Source organism: Piliocolobus tephrosceles, chromosome 20 (assembly GCF_002776525.5).
Source record: "Piliocolobus tephrosceles isolate RC106 chromosome 20, ASM277652v3, whole genome shotgun sequence".
NCBI classification, from domain to species: Eukaryota; Metazoa; Chordata; class Mammalia; order Primates; family Cercopithecidae; genus Piliocolobus; species Piliocolobus tephrosceles.
The window spans coordinates 13,947,092-13,968,830 of NC_045453.1; the positions used below are offsets into that span (position 1 = coordinate 13,947,092).

The 21,739-nt window shown below is 47.6% G+C and overlaps 2 protein-coding genes across 4 annotated transcripts in view; both read left to right on the top strand.

The window, feature by feature from the left end:
• The window catches only part of TOP1 (DNA topoisomerase I), a 96,104-nt gene extending 86,811 nt beyond the window's left edge, over nucleotides 1-9,293 (top strand). For both annotated transcript variants that reach the window (XM_023227848.3, XM_023227849.2), the window contains 5 exons: nucleotides 793-907; nucleotides 2,677-2,804; nucleotides 6,522-6,616; nucleotides 6,834-6,983; nucleotides 8,005-9,293. In XM_023227848.3, coding sequence (XP_023083616.1) covers nucleotides 793-907; nucleotides 2,677-2,804; nucleotides 6,522-6,616; nucleotides 6,834-6,983; nucleotides 8,005-8,107 — 591 coding nt within the window. In that variant the 3' untranslated portion in view covers nucleotides 8,108-9,293. The remainder of the gene's footprint in view (nucleotides 1-792; nucleotides 908-2,676; nucleotides 2,805-6,521; nucleotides 6,617-6,833; nucleotides 6,984-8,004) is intronic.
• A 10,655-nt stretch (nucleotides 9,294-19,948) lies between these two features.
• PLCG1 (phospholipase C gamma 1) overlaps nucleotides 19,949-21,739 on the top strand; it is a 39,204-nt gene continuing 37,413 nt past the window's right edge. For both annotated transcript variants that reach the window (XM_023227873.3, XM_023227874.3), the window contains exons 1-2: nucleotides 19,949-20,041; nucleotides 20,527-20,864. In XM_023227873.3, coding sequence (XP_023083641.2) covers nucleotides 20,648-20,864 — 217 coding nt within the window. In that variant the 5' untranslated portion in view covers nucleotides 19,949-20,041; nucleotides 20,527-20,647. The remainder of the gene's footprint in view (nucleotides 20,042-20,526; nucleotides 20,865-21,739) is intronic.

Consider the following 21,739-nt stretch of genomic DNA (forward strand, 5'->3'; position numbering starts at 1 on the left):
CTTACAGTACGTAAAGGGGAGGGTTGCTGGCAGACGACTTGGGCTCTCCCTTTAGCCTGGCCTGCTCTGTGGCATCCCGTACACGCTGTCTTCCTCCCTCTGAGCCCACAGTGAATCTGCAGTCAAAAGAAGACACATCTGCCGCAGAACAAATGCTAAAGCACTCGGTAGGGGGTAGACAAGCCCTACCTTTTATCCTTCCCTGCTCCTGCAGCACTTTCACTTCACTGGATGCCCAGCCACCCCTGCTGGAGAGCCAAAACCTATCCCTGATATCTTAATAGGGAACGACAAATTTGCTTTATTGGTCTGTTAAGCCCACCAGCCTGGGCCAGGCTTGATGGCTTACGCCTGTTACCCCAGCACTTTGGGAGGTCAAATAGGGCAGATCCCTTGAGGGTCAGAAGTTTGAGACCAGCCTGGGCAACATGGCAAAACCATTATCCAGGCATGGTAGTCCACACCTGTAGTCCCAGCTACTTAAGAGCCTCAGGGGGATTGCATGAGCCCGGGAGGTGGAGGCTGCAGTGAACCAAGATTGCACCACTGCACTCCAGGCTGGGTGTCAGAGTGAGACCCTGTCATACACACACAAAAAGATTGAAATACTTCATAGAGAGGCGTCATGTAACCCTGTATTCTGGAATTCTTTTCCTCTTTCCCTAACTTCCCACTTGTAGGGCAATAAACCGACAAGATTGTGATTGCACTGGCATAAATTACTCCTAGGACTGCCAGAAGGAGCAGGTAGTACAGCTTTGACCTAAATCTCTGTTGCTTTGTCTCCTCCAGACTGGTATTCTGAATAAGCATCTTCAGGATCTCATGGAGGGCTTGACAGCCAAGGTATTCCGTACATACAACGCCTCCATCACGCTACAGCAGCAGCTAAAAGAACTCACAGCCCGTAAGTACTGCTTGACTAGACAGGGCCCACACCCCTACTAATGGTATCCAGTGTCCTTGCTTAGCTAAGTCTTAGAGTCAGTTCTACTTTTTTTTTTGAGACGGAGTCTCGCTCTGTCGCCCAGACCGGAGTGCAGTGGCCGGATCTCAGCTCACTGCAAGCTCCGCCTCCCAGGTTTACGCCATTCTCCTGCCTCAGCCTCCCGAGTAGCTGGGACTACAGGCGCCCGCCACCTCGCCCGGCTAGTTTTTTGTATTTTTCGTAGAGACGGGGTTTCACCGTGTTAGCCAGGATGGTCTCGATCTCCTGACCTCGTGATTCGCCCATCTCGGCCTCCCAAAGTACTGGGATTACAGGCTTGAGCCACCGTGCCCGGCCTCAGTTCTACCTTTTTTCCCTACTTGTGGTTACTTTTTCGCCCTAGACCTGTAGTAGCCAGCTAATGCTATGCTTAGTTGTATAAACATAGGATCAGTGCTGTTTCCCCCTTCCCACCCTCAACTTCAAGATTAATTTCATGGAATGCTGACAGCTTTTCACCTGCTATGAAAATGCCTGCATTTGTGTTTTATACGTATATTACTTAAAAGCCCACAGAGTGAAGACAGTGCTGTGATGTTCTGTTAAATTGGAGAGAGTACAGTTGTCATGGTTACCAGAAAAATACAGGAACAAGTCCTTCCCCTGAAGTTTCTGTCATTTTTTTCCCCCCATAAGAGAGTAGATACTTTCTATAGCTGATTTTTAGAATATCATCACCAAGATCCATGGGCTTTTTTTTTCCTGGAGCCCAGTCACTATTGAATTTCCACTGCTCTCTGTAAATATGTCAAATGGCCTTAAAATATGAACCAGAAAAGCCAGAGGTAGGTATGTTGAGGGTCAGTATTGTAAGGTGGTATAAAGAATGCCACACTATACAAATAAAAACAATTTTTTTGGATGGCATTTATAATGTTTCTTTTTAAATAAGATACTACCAGGCCAGGTACAGTGGCTCACACCTGTAATCCCAGCACTTGGGTAGCCAAGGCAGGAGAATCACTTGAACCCAGGAGTTCCAGACCAGCCTGGGCAACATAGTGAGACCTCATCTCTACAAAAATTTCTAAAAATTAGGTAGGTATGGTGGTGTGCACCTGTAGTCCCAGCTGCCTGGGAGGCTGAGCCCAGGAGTTTAGGGCTGTAATGAGCTATGACCATACCACTGTACTCCAGCCTAGGTGACAGAGTGAGACCCTATCTCTAAAATAATAATAATCATAATACTACTACCACCTGTGCCTTAAAACTTTTAAACTTTTAACGTCCCTTCAATTCCTCATTCTGTTCTGGCTATGTTGAGTGGAGAGGTGGGGAGGTAGGGAGTGGCCAGCATAGAACTTAGGAATATGGGCAACAAACCATAGTAATATCTGCAGCACCTATGATGAGCATATGGGTGGGGAGGAAGCAAGGAGATGAAGGGTCCCTAGTCAAGTTCCCTGAGTAAAAAGAAAGATGTAATTTTATTATATTACCTAGACTCAGAGTTCCTCTTGTGATGGGAATTTACCCAGACCAAGCTTACATATAAACTTACTACTATCATTTTGTTAAGACTATTGACTCAATTTTGACCTTAGTCCTTGGGGGCAACTTGAATTAATCATCTGAGTAAGATAAGGGCCAGCAGAATCATAGGGACGAGGCACTGGGGGAAGACATCCTGTGTGTTCACTTTTGGCATGCAAACTGACCCTCCTGCTACCATGTTCCTTTCTTTACAGCGGATGAGAACATCCCAGCGAAGATCCTTTCTTATAACCGTGCTAATCGAGCTGTTGCAATTCTTTGTAACCATCAGAGGGCACCACCAAAAACTTTTGAGAAGTCTATGATGAACTTACAATCTAAGGTATCTTGGATAAAATGAAGGGAACTGTGTCTGCTGTGGGCAGATCATCTGCAAATGAGAGGATTTGGGGCTGGGATATCAGCAGGCCAGTTCTGGGTCTGTTGTAGAAGGTCTATGCTAAAGATAAAAAAATGGAAATATGATAGTAGTTAATCTCTAATCAAGATACTGAATATCAGAGTACCCATTGTTCAAGAAATCTTTCTTCTACAGATAGAAGTTCTATACTGGCCACTCCCTATTTTGAAAAACTAACTTTGGTGTACATTCTGATTGCTAATTACTGTCCTTATGGTACATGAGGAAAGTGGATTTAAAGAGAGTCTTCATAATTCCTTGCCACAGCTCAGAAATACAGCCATTTCCAAATTAGATTGTTTCAAATTCAAAAGATGATGAAACAATTATATATTTAAAGTCTTTCCAATCCTAACATAGCTATTTTTATTTTTACGCGTTCCACGTGAATCATATTTTTATATAGTTCATCATCAAACATCTGTTGAATACTGGCCATGTGCCAGACAAGTTGCTGCCCTAGACGGAAAGACTGGTGTGCAAATAGGTGCTATTCCTTGTCCCTGAGCCTCTTTCCTCCTTCTGACTCCACCTGGTACTGAGCTTTTAAACCATAAGGCACTTAACATTTGATGATGAACATTTTTGTGTTAGTAATGACTTCAAACTAATTCATCCTAACGTGGCGGTCCACAGTGAGAATTTTCAGATATTTCATTATAGAACAGATATACAGGGTTAAAAAGGAAACAAATTATATTGAAATACAGTTATCAAAATACATTTTAAAGTCCGATACAGTAATAGATGTGCTTCCTTATTAAGGTCTTGAGGCGGCTATAGTAAATTTCAAGGTAGTAATTAATATATATCAATGATACTTTAAGATTTCTGCAGCAATTCAAATATGAAATGAAAATGTCTAACATCTATTGATGATAAAGTCATATGTGCTGCTGCTATTATATTACTATGGTTTGTTCCCCATATTCATAACTGAAGAAGAAATGCTAAATTTCAGCTAGAGCTGGGTGCAGTGGCTCACACTGTAATCTCAGCATTTTGGGAGGTTGAGGTGGGAGGATCACTTGAGCTGAGTAATTCAAGACCAACCCGGGCAACAGAGTGAGACCCTGTCTCTATTAAAAATTTAAAAGTAAATATAAATAAATTTCAAAAAGAGGTTATTGAAATTATAGATGTAATTTTTTTCTCATCCTAGTTCATGGAATTCTATACTTGTACAACTGGAGTTTAAGAACTACTACTGGCCAGGCACGGTGGCTCAAGCCTGTAATCCCAGCACTTTGGGAGGCCGAGGTGGGGGATCACGAGGTCAGGAGATCGAGACCATCCTGGCTAACACGGTGAAACCCCGTCTCTACTAAAAAATACAAAAAACTAGCCGGGCGAGGTGGCGGGCGCCTGTAGTCCCAGCTACTCGGAGGCTGAGGCAGGAGAATGGCGTAAACCCGGGAGGCGGAGCTTGCAGTGAGCTGAGATCCGGCCACTGCACTCCAGCCCAGGCGACAGAGCGAGACTCCGTCTCAAAAAAAAAAAAAAAAAAGAACTACTACTATGGAATGAGACTGCATTTTAAGGCTCAGAATGTTTTCCATTTGTTGAGATTTCCTTAAGTACCCGTGAGTAATACAGCTGGTTCAAAAGGTACACACAACCTATAATTTATGCTACAGATGCCACCTGGCTTTCTTGAAGAGATGTACACGTCCACAGTGACTGAATATACATCCATAGACCTCTTGAGTCCTTGGATCATATGATTGGCAGGCAAAGAACTCTATAGATGGCCCATCCTAGCAGCTCACATTTGCTGCCACTCTGTTAAATGCTGGTCATCTGGAATTGTTTATTCTCCTCATGTTATCATTCCAAGCCAGAAATAAAAGCATGAATATTCAGGTGCTGTTTACCTAATTCAGGAAAACCCCTCCCAGGAGTATGAGGAGGTCTTTTGTTGCTCTCTGGAACCACTGTTTGGGCAGCCCAGGCTGCCTGCCAGACGAGCCCTCCAAGCCCAGGATTCCTCTCCTGTGTGCCCACAAAGCAAACACACGCCCCTGTTTGCCAAGTGAATCAATGGAGTCTTTGATGCTTTGAGAGAATTTGACATAGCCTGCCAATTTAGCGTTCACAGAAATGGTTAAAAGATTGTGGTTTGCTACATTTCTATCCTAAAAAGAATCTGGCTAGTGGTGTCTGTGATGCTTTTGTATATAGAATCAGTCCCCTCAGTTTGGCTTTGGACAACATAGATATTGGAAGTAAGCCATTCATAGTAAAACATATTTAGTGATTTCTCTCACAATGGTGGCCTCTGTTTCCAGTCTTGGGCTGTGTATATCTAACAAACAATTCTGGGCTCAGTGAGCAGCCCAGTGTGTGTCAGACATGTTATTTACTCTGTGGAGGTTGTCTTAACCTCACAGATCAGCTAGATGATCATAGATACGGGGTTCTCCTGCCCTCAGAGCAGCGTGAGCTCACTGACAGGGGCTCTAGCTCCATGTTGTTATCCACCGCTGTCTCTAAGCAGGAATCTAAGAACTTTCACCAGTGGTGCTTCAAGGATTCTAACAAGCAAGAAAGGCTGAAACTGCCCTTGTCTCTTCCCTTATAGATATGGATTCCATGAGATTTCAGTTGGGAATAAAAGCTCCACAGCTGAAAGTGTTTTCACATCCATTGAGTGACAACTAAGGTCCTTCCCACCTCAGACCTCTCCCCCTTTTTTTTATTTATTGAGACGGAGTCTTGCTCTGTCACCCAGGCTGGAGTGCAGTGGCGTGATCTTGGCTCACTGTAAGCTCCACCTCCCAGGTTCATGCCATTCTCCTGCCTCAGCCTCCCGAGTAGCTGGGACTACAGTTGCCCGCCACCATGCCTGGCTAATTTTTTGTATTTTTAGTAGAGACGGGGTTTCACCATGTTAGCCAGGATGGTCTCGATCTCCTGACCTTGTGATCCACCCGCTTCGGCCTCCCAAAGTGCTAGGATTACAGACATAAGCCACCACACCTGGCGACCTCTCTCCTTTTAAAAACAGAATGCCAAAGCTAGGCCCTGCCATGTCCTGGTTTGGGACAGATTGGCTGAGCTGTTTGGCCTCCTGGGTGTCTTTTAGTTGCCAGTTTGTAGCCCTTTGAGTACTCTCTTCAGTGCATCCATTTTCCTTGAGAAGCTGTCACCGCCTTCCCAGAGTACTGGTGGGATCTGAGGAATGAGCTGGGGTTGCCCAGTAGATGCAAGTATCCTGCCTCAGCTTCCTAAAGTGTAGCTCCTACAGTGTTCTTGGAATGAAAGCTAAAAACTGGCACAGGATCTATTTGATAAACAGCTGTCATTTGTAGCCGTTCTCCCAGATGTCTGACAGCAGAGTGTTCTCTGTTGGAAAGATCAGCACCCAGATTCCCAGCCCCAGCGGGTTCCTTTCCCTGAGCCCCTAGGTTACTGCGCTATAGAACCCTTGTTTCTTGCAAGATCACTGAAGAACAAATAGTTGAATTCAGTAGTCCTTGTGCATCTTCTCCCTGCCTTCATGAAGCCACCCTTGGTGTTTTTATCTGACAAACCACTGACAGAGACAGCTTGGTCCAGATAACATCTAGGTTTCACTTTGTCTTGAGGGAGCCATTTTTCCTCTACAGCTCATAACCTTACCACTATTATTTCTCCTAGATTGATGCCAAGAAGGAACAGCTAGCAGATGCCCGGAGAGACCTGAAAAGTGCTAAGGCTGATGCCAAGGTCATGAAGGATGCAAAGACCAAGAAGTACGTACCTGGTATTGTAAAAGTTGGGGCAGGTGGAGAAAAGTGTGTGCAGCATCTGTCAGAGGTCCCGGGGCCCTGGCTTTTCTATGGTTTCTGAGGGATGTCTTTTGGAAATCTCTGTACTAGGGATTTTATTGACTCAAAGTGGCAGCATGGGTACAGTGTGCTCTTGTTTAGAGCCCAGGCCTGGTTCTTGAGGACTCTGCTATTCTTCTAGGGTAGTAGAGTCAAAGAAGAAGGCTGTGCAGAGACTGGAGGAACAGTTGATGAAGCTGGAAGTTCAAGCCACAGACCGAGAGGAAAATAAACAGATTGCCTTGGGAACCTCCAAACTCAATTATCTGGACCCTAGGATCACAGTGGCTTGGTAAGTGTTGAACCCTCCTTGAGCTCCTGCTGCTAGCTCGAGAAAGGTGGAGGGCACTGGTGGCCTAAGCTGCACACTTCTAGTCCTCTGGGGAAACTTCTGGCTTCAGCTGTGTACAAGTTACTTTGGTTGCTGAACCTTGTCTGTAAAGGCATTGCAACATTTTGGTTGCTCCTAAATGGTCAGTGCTGTCATACTGCCTTGTAGTGTATGTTATGTTTTTAAGAGGCAGGTTCCATCCCTATTCCTTATGGAACTTTAGGACAGGAATGGAACCTCTTAGCTTCTGGAAAAATAGGAAAGAGCCCATCCAACTCTACCCTTCAACAAAACTTTTCATTGAAATTTTTTACAGTTGAAAGTAGGAACAAGAGATAAAGATGAGAATAGAGATCTGAGCAACTTACACAGAGAGGCAGAGGGGCCTTTAACAAAGGCAGATAAATATTAGGTTTCTCTCTGTGTGTCACACACACTGTCACATAACATCTGAAACAAATGGCTTTGTTTTAGAAGATGTTTAGTTTGAGCTGTTAAGTTCTGAGCATAGGTGGAGATATCCTCCCCTATGGCACTTGCTAGTCTAGGTTAAAGATTCCACCTAGCTCTTTTGTACCTCTTTCTGCTCGTTTTGCCTTGTTTGGTGCTAGAGGTTTGGTTAGCTCTTAAAAGGCAATATAGTATAGGGTTAAGAACATGGAGAAAAACTGCTTGGGTTCAAATTTCAGGTCACTTACCAGCTAGCTGTGTGAGAAAATCAGTAAATTACCTAATGTCTCTGCCTCAGTTTCTTCATCTGTACCTTTTTCACTTGTACATCTGCAGAAGCACCTACTTTAGAGATCACTGCCAAGACTAAATGAATTGATCACATAAAACCTTTAGAACATGCTTGGTGCACTATTAATTTGCATCCTCAGTAGACAGATGGGAAAGAGAAGATGGAACATCTGACCCTGGGCTTCAGATATGGGCCATTGCTGAGTCACCCTAATCCCCCTTATTTCTCCTTTGTTTGCAGGTGCAAGAAGTGGGGCGTCCCAATTGAGAAGATTTACAACAAAACCCAGCGGGAAAAGTTTGCCTGGGCCATTGACATGGCTGATGAAGACTACGAGTTTTAGCCAGTCTCAAGAGGCAGGGTTCTGTGAAAAGGAACAGTGTGGTTTGGGAAAGATGGATAAACTGAGCCTCGCTTGCCCTCGTGCCTGGGGGAGAGAGGCAGCAAGTCTTAACAAACCAACATCTTTGCAAAAAGATAAACCTGGAGATATTATAAGGGAGAGCTGAGCCAGTTGTCCTATGGACAACTTATTTAAAAATATTTCAGATATCAAAATTCTAGCTGTATGATTTGTTTTGAATTTTGTTTTTATTTTCAAGAGGGCAAGTGGATGGGAATTTGTCAGCGTTCTACCAGGCAAATTCACTGTTTCACTGAAATGTTTGGATTCTCTTAGCTACTGTATGCAAAGTCCGATTATATTGGTGCGTTTTTACAGTTAGGGTTTTGCAATAACTTCTATATTTTAATAGAAATAAATTCCTAAACTCCCTCCCTTCTCCCCCATTTCAGGAATTTAAAATTAAGTAGAACAAAAAACCCAGCGCACCTGTTAGAGACGTCACTCTCTATTGTCATGGGGATCAATTTTCATTAAACTTGAAGCAGTTGTGGCTTTGGCAGTGTTTTGGTTCAGACACCTGTTCACAGAAAAGCATGATGGGAAAATATTTCCTGACTTGAGTGTTCCTTTTTAAATGTGAATTTTTATTTTTAATTATTTTAAAATATTTAAACCTTTTTCTTGATCTTAAAGATCGTGTAGATTGGGGTTGGGGAGGGATGAAGGGCGAGTGAGTCTAAGGATAATGAAATAATCAGTGACTGAAACCATTTTCCCATCATCCTTTGTTCTGAGCATTCGCTGTACCCTTTAAGATATCCATCTTTTTGTTTTTAACCCTAATCTTTCACTTGAAAGATTTTATTGTATAAAAAGTTCCACAGGTCAATAAATTTAGAGGAAAATGAGTATTTGGTCCAAAAAAGAAAAATAATCAAGATTTTAGGGCTTTTATTTTTTCTTTTGTAATTGTGTAAAAAATGGAAAAAAAAAACATAAAAAGCAGAATTTTAATGTGAAGACATTTTTTGCTATAATCATTAGTTTTAGAGGCATTGTTAGTTTAGTGTGTGTGCAGAGTCCATTTCCCACATCTTTCCTCAAGTATCTTCTATTTTTATCATGAATTCCCTTTTAATCAACTGTAGGTTATTTAAAATAAATTCCTACAACTTAACGGAAACTTAAGCGTCTGCCTCTTTGTTACAAAGGACCTCAGGCCAGAGTTGGGGCTGGGACTTAGTGTGGGATGAGGTCTCACCACTCAGGTCAGCAAGAGTAGATTCCTCCCAGGAGCAGATGAGGTAGGGCCTGGCCTGGAAAGGGGTGTGTGTGCCTGTCCTGCTGCTGTGGGTGTGGGTTAAAGGGGAGCCAAAGTCCATATCCTTAGATGAAGACAGGAAAGGAAGGGAGGGTGCAAAATATCCACAGTAAGAGGTGTGGTGCAAAGACAGCACCAGAGGCCTAGCGTAGGTAAAGTATATTGAGCAGGATGTTGCAGCTGTATTTGAGTCAAAAGTTTTGGAGAGCTTTCCATGTGTACGGGCCAAAAGCAGAAGGGAGCGGCTTTGAGTTTGCTCATGTGGCTAAGCTTACAATCAGGATGGGGAGAATTAAGGTTCCAGATCCCATGGGAAGCCCCTTCCCAGGTGGGATGCAAACTTCTCCCTGCATTGACTGCTTAATTGAAAGAGGCAGTGTGGTCTCTGACTACTTTCTGATGCTCCAGATACCCTAGCTGGCTATGGTCTCCACAAAAGTTGTTCCTTTGCTCATCCTAAATTATAGGTAAGTCTGGAATTCAGAATGAAAGGTGAAGTCTCTAGGTCAAATGGACTACAGGGAGCAGGAAGGCCAGAAGGGTCAGAATTGGTAAATTAATGGAAGGGCCCTGGGCCCTCTAGCTTGTTAGCACCAGCAGGTAGGTGTCTTCGGGGAGGCAAACCCATAGTCTCTGTTCTCCCTGAGGCTGGAGGCAGGGCTGGTACTAGGCCTACAATAGAATCCTAGAGGTCCTTGGCAGCCTGTATTTTCATTAACCAGTGAAAAAGGCAGCATTCACCCCAGGGAATAAGGGAGGTTATGTAGCCATCACTGCTTTGGAGCAGAGAGACTCCAGCTGGGTATTTTTGAATTCTGTGTTGAGGTAGCTGGCCACTGAATGTAGGGAATACAACAGAGAGGCTCTTTTGGTACCCATTTGATACACTGTGGCTGGTAGGTAGGTGATAAGTGGAACTCAGATGCCACAGCTAGGGGACAAACTGGTCCAAAGCTAGAAGGTCAGGTAAGGAGGCCTTGCAGGCAGAAGACCTTGCTGATGAACAGGAAGTAATGCTCACCTCTCTGGCAAGGACCTCCCTTGCAAGTCTGAGGGCAGATGCTGGGCAACAGGATGCTGCTCAACACAACTGAGAAGGGCATCCCAGACAGTGGCAGCAGGCCTGGGAGACCAAAGCCAGAGAATGGGAAGCCGACCTGGGCACTGGGGATGAGAAAAGAAGCTGAACAGGTAGGTGGGGGCTACATGTAAAGGGCCTTGAAGGATGCCTGACCCCAGGAGTCAAGAGTAAACTTATCCCCTTGCCTAGTCCAGTAGGTTTTACTTCCAGCCACGTCCAAGAACAGGCCAGATGGGCAGGGTCTGAGAAACTTCCTCCCATCAGGCCTTTCTATGATGCCTGAGTTCGGTGTGGGCAAACAGCTTCCACATGCTACGCAAGCCAGATATCTGTGTGCTGACTTGGCTCCTCTTTTTTTACCTCACCTTCACCTCCCATCCCCCAAATCTGGCCAGCAAGTCCTGTCTGTCCATTCTCCCTGCCAAAAGCTGTCAAATTTCAGACCTCTGCTACATTAAAACATGAAAAAAAAAACCTTCACAACCCTCAGCCCTTTCCAGCCACTACTTACCCTTTTTTCCCAAACAAGCACCTGCAATGAGTCATCTACACCATCCAGTCATTCCCCCACCCACTGCAACTAGCTTCTGTCCCATGAGCCCACAATTCCTTCTCTTCACTCTGACCACTTATCACCAATGACTAAATGACCAAACCAATACATGGGCTCTCCATTCTGCGTCTTACTTAGGGTCTCTGTGGCACTGGACACTGTTGACCACTCCTTCCATCATTTTGAGGGTACAATGATTTTTAGTAACTTTGCTGAGTGGTGCAACTATTAACCATAAATCAATTTTAGAACATTTTCATCTCCCTGTAAGATCCTTCATGCTCACTTACAGTTAATCCACATTACCACTCCCAGCCTCCACTAACCTTTCTAAATGTGCATTCTGAACATTTCATGTAAATGGAATCATTCAATATGTGACCGCTCCCTTCTCTCTGGTTTTCATAATGCCAACCTCTCCTGATTTTCCTCCTGGTCCCTATCAGGGTTTTTCTGAGTCACCTCTTCTATCAGGCCCTAAGTGCCATGATTCTTCTCTCAGCGTAGCTGATTTCATTTGCCCCTAAAGGTGATGACACCTCTTTCTCTCTAGCCTAGAGCCCTTTTCTAAGCTCCAGACTCACACTGTCAACTACACCTTTGCAGGGCATGTCCACGGGCACCTCAATCTCAGCGTCTCTAGAACTGAGCTCAGTACCTACCACCCCAAGCCTGTTGGGCCTGGGCTTCACAGCTCAGGGAAGGGCACCAGATCCTCTGTCCCCCAACCCAGAAACTAAGGTGGCCACCATCCTTCATTCCTCTCATTTCCACACCCAGTAAATTACTCCAAAATCATCTCCTCAATACCATGAAATTTTTTTCTGAAAAAATTTTACTCCTTAGAAACTCCTCAAATAATGAGACACTGTCAACTTGTTTTGAACCAAAAAGCACTTTTTAGAGAAAACACATTACCCTGAAATGACCTCAGGCCAGTTTTGGATGCTTATAAGTAGTCCCCTGACAAAAATCAGTAAACAAGGAGACAAAGAAATTTAACACAGACTTAGTAATTATTTTTCACAATCCCAAGAATTCCATTTAAACAAGCCTCTTAGAGATCACTAAATAGCAAAGCCTTTTTTAGATTTTATAATTGTACTGTGTGTGTTTTTGGGTTTTTTTTTTTGTTTGTTTTTTTGAGATGGAGTATAGCTCTGTCACCCAGGCTGGAGTGCAGTGGTATGATCTTGGCTCATTGCAACCTCTGCCTCCTGGGTTCAAACCATTCTCCTGCCTCAGCCTCCTGCCACCACGCCCAACTAATTTTTGCATTTTTCATAGAGATGGGGTTTCACCATGTTGGCCAGGCTGATATGGAACTCCTGACCTTGTGATCTTCCTGCCTCAGCCTCCCAGAGTGCTGGGATTACAGCCATGAGCCACCGTGCCTGGCTGGCCCACACAAATGTTTTTAAAGGAGTCTTTTAGGCCAGGAGCAATAGCTCATGCCTGTAATCCCAGCAGTTTGGGAGGCCAAGGCAGAAAGATCACCTGAGCCCGGGAGCCCAAGGCTGCAATGAGCTAAGACTGTAATACTGCACTCCAGCTTAGGTGAGAGTGAGATTCTATCTACACACACACACACACACACACACACACACACACCACAGTCTTTTAGAAGAACTGAGATAGTAATGGATAACATGACAGAGTTGAGGTTTGGGTCAAAATAATGTGGGAGGGGTTAGTGGGTGGAATTTGGCATGAAACAAGAGTGGACACTAATTCCTTATTGAAGCTAGATGATGGGTATGTGGGCATTCACTGAGATTGAGATTTGAGATTTTTCTTTTTCTTTTTTTGAGATGGAGTCTTGCTCTGTTGCCCAGGCTGGAGTGCAGCGGCGCAATCTCGGCTCACTGCAACCTCTGCCTCCCAGGTTCAAATGATTCTCCTGCCTTAGCCTCCTGAGTAGCTGGGATTACAGGCATGTGCCACTTGTAATGCTAATTTTTTTGTATTTTTAGTAGAGACGGTTTCACCACATTAGCCAGGCTGGTCTCGAACTCCTTACCTCAGGTGATCTGCCCACTTCAGCCTCCCAAAGTGCTGGGATTACAGGTGTGAGCCACTGCACCCGGCCCAGCCACCGTACCTGGCCGAGATTTTTCTTTAAAAATGTCTTTTTTATTTAGACACAGGGTCTCACCTCGGTTGCCCAGGCTGGAGTACACTGGTGTGATCATAGCTCACTACAGCCTTGAACTCCTGGGCTCAAACAATCCTCCCACTTCAACTTCCTGAAGAGCTGAGACTACAGGTGCACGCTACCTTTTTTTATTTTTATATTTTTAGAGACAAGGCCTCACTATGTTGCTCAGACTGGTCTCCAACTCTTGGGGTCAAGCAATCTTCCTGTCTCAGCCTCCCCAGATGCTGATATTATAGGTGTGAGCTACTATGCCCAGCAGAGATATTTCATAACATGTTTAAAGCAATACAGTAACCGGTTATTTTGAAGATTATTAGTATATATCCATAGAGGAATTGAGGGGGAAAAAAGCAATATCTTAATGTTATACTAAAAGGTAATTATGCTTAGGTTACAATTTTCAGTGATAACATCACATACTAATTCAGAAAGTATTCTCTTTGCTGTAACATGGATGAATCTCAATAACATTATGCTGAACGTAGACACAAGAGTACATACTGTATGATTCCATTTATGTGAAATTCCAGAACAGACAAAACTCATCTGTAGTGACAGAAAGTCAGTCAGTGGTTGCTGGATGGGGACACAGGAGACTGACTGCAAAGGGGCACCAGGAAACATGTTGGGATGATGGAAATATTCTCTATCTTGATTGGGTGGAGGTTACATGAGGGTATACATTTGTCAAAGCACAAATTTTACACTTAAAAATGGATGTATTTATATGTAAATTATTCCTCAACAAAAATTATTTTTTAAGTAAAAAAAATTTTAATTAAAAAAAGTTGGCCGGGCACAGTGGCTCATGCCTGTAATCCCAACACTCTGGGAGGCCAAGGCTGGTGGATCACCTGAGGTCAAGAATTCAAGACCACCCTGGCCATGGTGAAACGCCATCTCTACTAAAAATACAAAAAATTAGCCGGGTATGGTGGTGTGCACCTGTAATCCCAGCTACTCGGGAGGCTGAGGCAGGAGAATCGCTTGAACCTGGGAGGCGGAGGTTGCAGTGAGCTGAGATCGCGCCACTGCACTCCAGCCTGGGCAACAAGAGTGAAACTCTGTCTCGAAAAAAAAAAAAAAGGTTGTTTGCTCTCTCTCAAACTTAGAAGAGAGGGAAAGTGATGATGTGCTTTGAGAGATTCTATTAGATGACTTAAAAAGCGACTTATGGTGAAAATACAGAAATCCAAGATTCATATAAAGAGTTGAATATAATTTACTGAAAATGTGAGTGTGCGAAAAATCAATATTCACGAATCAATACATTGTTTTAAATATGTGACTTAAAGTATGTACATATAACTAAATAAACTATTATATGTGGACATTTGCATCTCTAAAAATGTTTATATTTTAGTTGCAAAAAATTAATAATAACCCACAAAACAACTTGGAGTGACCCTATCATGAAAATGAGTGTTTGCCTTGTATCTGGAGTGGCCACATCTCTTTCAGGCATATAGTCTCTCACTCTGCTCTATCTCCACAACACCAACAGGTCTCAATAAAGCCAAGTGGCCCTTCTCAGTGCTCCAGGGGCTCCCATCACACTGAATTGTCATGGTCTGTTGGCATTTCTGTACCCACTGCTGGAGTGGGAACTTGTTCTGACTCAGCTTGCTGTCCTAGTGCTCTAGAGGACGCATCAGTGAAGCGTGTTGCAAGGAGGAGAGAGAAAAACAGAAAAGTGCAGGTCTGCCCTGGCCTGGGCCAGTAGCTGGCAAGGGCTTTCCCATTCTCTTCCTTTATTGCCATATGTCACCTCAGTGATGCAATCACAGTGTCCCTGCCACCTTTCAGAAGAAGGTACATCTGCAGCCCAGCTGGAGAACATCAACATCTGGGTCCCACTACAGGGGCCAATCAGCAGAGATACACCAAGGTTGATGGAGAGAGCAGTCCCTGGGAACAGCTGAGCCAGGTGTGATTTTGCCTTGAGAGAAAACACGAGGCTCTTGAGGGACAGATAATACATCCCAAGTGAGAAGGAAAGCAGGTGGACATGACCTAAGAAGTGTGAGGCCTGACGACTAAGTTGGAGCCATAGACAGATTTGGGGGCCAGGGGTCAGGAGCCTAAACAGCAGGTTGTGGGTGGAGTTCAAGGTGCACTGTTAGTTCTTAGGAAGTAATACTGGCTGTATGCTGAGGTGCAGGCTGGCTCACAAACCCAGAGGAGGGGCTGTTCAGATGTCTAACATGAGAAACTGACTAAAAATTAAAGAATGGTTTAGGTTGGGTGCAGTGGCTCACACCTGTAATCCCTGCACTTTGGGAGGCTGCGGCAGGTGGATCACCTGAGGTCAGGAGTCGAGACCAACCTGGCCAACATGATGAAACCCTGTCTCTACTAAAAATACAAAAAATTAGCTGAGCATGGTGGCACGTGCCTGTAATCCCAGCTACTCAGGAAGCTGAGGCAGGAGACTTGCTTGAACCCGGGAGGCGGGAGTTGCAGTGAACCAAGATTGCGCCACCGCACTCTGACCTGGGCAATAAGAGTTAAAAAAAAAAAAAAAAAAAAAAAAAAGTGGTTTAAAAGTAAAGGACAATGTTTTATATATGGATCAAATTAGACACTGCAAGACTATAAATCTGCTCCCTTCTAATGTGAAAAGGGCTTCAGTGACCTATACACTATACTTGTATATTATGCCTTCGATATTCACTCAAGGCCATTACAAGGAACAGATGAAAACGGCATCAGCATTTGCTATTGATCAGTTGAGAACATTCTCCACTATTTCAACTAAATTAAGTATCCAGGTGAGAAACTTCTTTTATAATTTAACCCCAGAATTTTTTTTTTACTCCAAAGAACCAGTTAACAGAATAGAAAGTGTTACTGTTTTGGCTATCAGGAAGCTCAGCCATGTTTAATTCTCAATCCCATCAGCTACGTTAACCCATAAACCATATTATCATCCTCCTCCTTATAATCTCATCTCCTATTTCTATATTTTGTTCTCTATTTTTACGTACTCAAAACTTTTTTTTAAAGGGCTGAAAAAGAATACATTTGTGGTAGGCATAGCAATGTGCCACCCAGATCCCCTTCAAGGAAGGACTTGTTGACCCAACTATTGGGAGAGCTATCAGCAGAAAATCTTTAGCTGCCAGCCCCTCGAAGATCACCTTGGCTGCAGAGGGCCGTCTGGCCCAGGCTAGGCTCTTCCCAGGACATTACAACTCCTTTCCAGGCTAGTGCCAGACAACAGAGATCCTGGGGGTTGGCTGAGACTGTCATCAGGCCTGCGTCTCCTTTTAGTTTGCCCTGTGCCCACTCCTGTTTCTTTCTAGTACCTCGCCGAGTGTTGATCCCAGGAGCACTCCCTAATAAACATGCTGCACACTAACCTGTCACAGAGTCTGCATCCAAAGAACCCAACCTGTGACAGCACTGAATCAAAAGAGACTCAGGAGGCTGAGGCAGGAGAACTGCTTGAACTTGGGAGACAGAGTTTGCAGTGAGCCGAGATTGCGCCATTGCACACCAGCCTGGGCGACGAGAGAGAAACTCTGTCTCAAATAAAGAGAAAATACATCAGGTAGGGGTATTTTACAAAGGAGAGAGGATATACAATAAAGTGTTCATACATACCTGGGAAGCAAAACAGCACTGACTGGGGCCAGACTACCTGGGTTTCAATCCTGCCTTTTAGCTCTGTGCCTCAGTTTTTTCATCTGGAAAATGGGGGTAATAAGAGCACTTATAGGGCTGTAATGAGGAAGAAATGAGACAATGTGGATAAAGCAGTTCCATAGTGTTTACTATACGCCAACCACTGTTCTAAGTGGTCATTTAATAAACAGCTGTGAGGCCAAACCCACAGGTCCCGAGGGGCAGCTGGGCTGGGACTCTCCCCAGACTCTGGGCACGGGCACAGGTACAGAGTAGGCCAAGGCATGCTGAAGCATGCATGCTCACAGAAATAGGCCTGAGCAGGGCTAGCCTGGGTGACGTCACAGGCGTGTGCCTTGTGTGGGTGCTGGGCTGCTCCTCCCAGACAGCGCAGCTGCACGTATTGCCATTCACACCCACGCACCCATATATATGCTGAGCTGGGGGAAGCCCACACAGACCACACCCTCTGCATGCCCTGTTTTTCCTGCACCTCCTTTGGTGGAAGGAGGCACCTGAGGCCTGGGATGCTGGCCCAGAAGTCCCAGGAGGAAATGGGCCCTGTTCCCTGATTACAGGCCTGACAACGGGCTGAAAGCTCAAGCTCTTGTTGGCAGGGATTTCTTGAGCCCCTGGAGGTCCAGCCGCAGAGGCAAAAGTAAAAGCAAGGAAGACTTACCCTGCACGCTGGGAAGCTCCCCCAAAAATGGAGAAACAGATTTAAAAAGTATCAGAGCCCACAGGCTGCCTGAAGCTCAATGAGGGCTGCAGCACTTAGGAGGGTGCCTCCTGTAAAAAACAGGATCAGACAGCCAGAGAGGGGCCCCATTTAGCCCCTGCCCACCTTCCTGGCCTCATCACTCCCTATCCCCTCCTCAGTCAGGAAACTCTAGCTTTGTAACCCTAAATTCCACAACCTCTTCCTGGCCTCAGGGCCTTTGTACACGCTGTTACTTCTACTTGGAATGTACTTTTCTCCAACCCACCTTTAATAATTCACCTCGCCATTGACTCACTTCCTTTAGACCTCTGCTGAGATCTGAAGAGATCTCGACCCAATGTTTTTCCTCCTAGCCCTCATCACAATTGTCTTTATATAACAGAGTGTTTAATGTCTGAACTCCCGGAGAGCTGGCGCTGTGTCTCTCTTGTGCTCCTAACTCATGTTGTCAAGGCCCAACACAGGGAAGAGCAGGGTCCACAGAACTTTAAGCCTAAGCCAGTTCAAGCCACACTCTGTGAGCATTCACGTTCTGCTGGATTCCCTGTGCCCTAGGCCAGCAGTGAGCATGCCTCCCCTCACCCATGCTGATTAACCAGAGAGCCTCCATGCCCACTGACTACTGACCACCAGGACTTACCTAAGCCAGTGGATCTCCTGTGAGGCAGAAAACGCATGGAGTCAGGTCGACTTGGTTCTAATTCCCACCTAGTTATGTTAGTTATGGGGCTTTGGGGCAAATTGTAGAACTTCTCTGAATCTCTGTTTCTCATCAGTAAACTGCAGACCATCATTCCTCATTAGAGGATAATTATGAGGATCAGGTGTGACCACAGGTGCACGCCTTCAGCACAGGGTCTATGCTAGCTCCCACCCGCCCACGTAAAGGCCTGCCACTAGGTGGCAGTCCATCTCAGCTACCCCACGGCTCCCTAGGCCACAGAAGCTGGCTAGGACAAAGTGTCTCAAAGTCATGCTGAATTGTGAGCTTCTTAGGGGATGCACTTGAGGAAATCAACGTAACACACAAGTTTCTACTACAGCAAGAAAAGTCAGAAGCAGCAGCCCCAGGTCACTATCCAGCTGAGTAGGTTGCCTGAGCACACACTCTTACATACTTACAAACTCTAGCCTAGTCCTACTATCTCACAAATCCCAGGAAGCCTGGCTCTTTCTCTGGCATCAGCTGGAAGCTCTGTTGGGCTTCTCACCTCTGAAATGCAGTAAGTTGTCCTGCTGTGTCTGGCAGCCGACCCACTGCCTGGCTCAACATATCAGACTCCACTGCGATCGCTGGTGTCCTCAATTTTGGCGGTGCTGACAGGGGCCCATAGATTGCAGGGGTGAGTTTCAAGAATGGCTTCAGAAAGACGAAGAGTATGAATTATTCCATAACCAGAAAAAGGCTTTGTGGCTGGAGAATGGAGAGTGAAGGAGCACTTGTGAGAGATGAAACTGGTGAGATGGACAGGTCATATAGAACCTGCTAGGCCAAGCAGCGAGTGTGGATTTTAGGTGCAATAGGAATTCAAGGAGGGTTTTAGGCCGGATGTAGGGGATCCTTATTTAATTTCATTGTAAAGATTTAAAGCATGGAGAATAGATCCAGGCAAAACCAAAGTGAATAGTCTGGGTGACAGGAGATGGGGCCTTCAGCTTGTGGGTTCAGTGAACAGATCTTGATGGATTGGAGGTGAGGCACAGGGAGCAAAGTTATCTGAAAGGTTTTTGGCCTTCCAACTTAGAGGAGTTTAGTACCACGTTCTGAGAAAGTGAAGACTGGAAGGAACCGTTTGGGGAGGGAAGGTTAGCTGTCTAAGGTCGGGGGATGTGGAACATGCAGTGGGATGCTGAGGCCTGGAACGTAGGGGAGATGCAGGTTTGGAGTCATCGGTGCCTGTGTGGTGGGTAAAGCCAGGGGAAAGGTCAGGTCGCCTTGGGATCTGGCCTAGCACTGAGTGCAGAGGAAGAGAAGCTTCTGAGATCGAGAGGCAGCGGCCACAGGAGGAGGAGGAAAGCAAGGCGGGGAAAACCAAAGTTCAGGAGAGCATTTGCAGGAGGGGCGCCCCGGGTCAGACACGCCGCTTGGGGACTGAGCGTACAGAGGCCGATGCGAGGGACAGATACAAAGGCCCTGGGAGCTGCAGGTCAGGCCGCTGGGTAGCGCGGCCGCGGACTTAACGCCCCTGCAAGGGGCTTGGGGGGAACTCTCCGAACGAGAGGACCACTGAAGGCCACCCTGGCAGCAGAGGCGGAACAGACAGACGTGGGTCTGCCAGTCCCAAGAGCGGCCAGGGGCCAGCCCCACGCTGCCGGGGGGCGGGACATGTCGGCTGTCCATCAGTGCCTGCGGCCAATCCGCAGGCGGCCCCGCCCCCGCCCCTCTCAGGAGAGGTAGCGCGGAGAACCCGCTGCCACCGCCGGTGTGAGGCGGCCCGGCCTGGCTCCCTTCGCCGGGAAGCCCGCCCAGGTAACTGGGTTTGGCCAGGCATGCCCGGAGGACGCGCCACCTCCTCGCGGCCCGTCCTGGTCGCTGCATGGGCGGTGTTCGGGACGCGGGGGCTGCGTCTGTGTGGGATCGCGGGCTGGCGGACGCCCGTGCGAGTACGCCTGACTGACGCGCCGGCTGCGGGGCCTGCGGCCTGTGGGCGGGGCTGCCGTGCGTGACAGGGCCGCTCGTGGCCGCCGGCCTGTGTCCGGGGCCGCGTGAGAAAGCTCTGCGGGACTGAGGGCTGGGTGGGTCGACCGGGAACGGCGCGCGCTCTCGCCACCATCGCGCCTCCGTCCCCGCCTGCGGCCTGTCTGGGGGTCGTGGGGCGCAGGCGCAGCGGGCCGGCGGGCGGGGGTCCTCCCCACGGAGGCGCGGGCGCCTTTGTTCCCGGCGCGCGAGCGGGGCGGGGCCTCAGGGCCGCCCCGCCCCGCCGCGCTCAGGCCCCGCCCCGTGTCCGCCTGCAGGAGCCGCCGCCGGGTCCCGCTCGTCGGCCGCCTCAGCCTCAGCCCCAACCTCAGCCGCCGTCGTTGCGCCTGGTCCCGGGCCGTCCCGGCCTGTGCCGTCGCCGTCCCCAGCGTCGGAGCCATGGCTAGCGCCGCGTCCCCCTGCGCCAACGGCTGCGGGCCCGGCGCGCCCTCGGACGCCGAGGTGCTGCACCTCTGCCGCAGCCTCGAGGTGGGCACCGTCATGACTTTGTTCTACTCCAAGAAGTCTCAGCGACCCGAGCGGAAGACCTTCCAGGTCAAGCTGGAGACGCGCCAGATCACGTGGAGCCGGGGCGCCGACAAGATAGAGGGGGCCAGTAAGTGCGCCCCCTTCCTGCCTGGGCCCGCCGCGCGCTGGGGTCGTGGGATCCCGGCCCAACTGCCTGCGCCCCGGCCGGCCGCCCCAGCGACTCGGGCAAACTTTCGGGCCTTCCCCCACCCCCTCTGGACCCCGCCCCCGCTTCGTCCCGGGTGGTCACTGGGGGCGGGGGGCATCCGGGTCCTCGGTCACCTGACAGGACACCCCCTCCCCCAGCTGGGGGGAGTGTTCCAGGAGCTTTGCCCTGAGGCCTAAAAATCCTCGCGGGCTGGAGATCTGCGGTGCAGGCATCGGGCCCCCCCAGACCCTGGGAGTCGTGGCGGCATCGTTGAGGGGAGCTAAGGCAGCGCCCCCAACCCAGCACGGGAACCTGGGGCCTGACCAGACGGTCCCCGCCCACCACTCTTTTTCCAGAAAGAGCAGTTTGTGAAACTCTCCGGGCCCCCAGGCTGGGCTCTTGTTTGCAAAGGAACCTTTGGGTTCCCTAAGTAGAACTTAGGCAGATGTTGGGTAGGGCTGGTCTTGGAGCGCAGCCGGGCCTACTCATCTCCCTCTGGGGGAGAGGGAGGAAGGTGGTCTTGTTTGGTTTGGAGAAGCCTGAGAGAAGGCAGTGGCTGTTTTTTTGTTTTTAATGCTACTTTTGTCCCAAAGCTGAATTTTGGAGGCCTATGTGGGTGGGCAGACACTCACTGCCAGAACAGGGACTCCCCTTGCCCTGGGAAGCACGTTCCCGGGAGATGGGCCCCATAAAGGCCTGCCCCAGCGCCTTGGAGTCAGGTACTCTTCTCAGGAGTGCAGCTAGTTTGGAGTCTAGCCCTTTGTCCTCTGTCCGGTGGCTTCAGGGAGCGGGAGCGGCTTCTCTTGGTTTCCTGC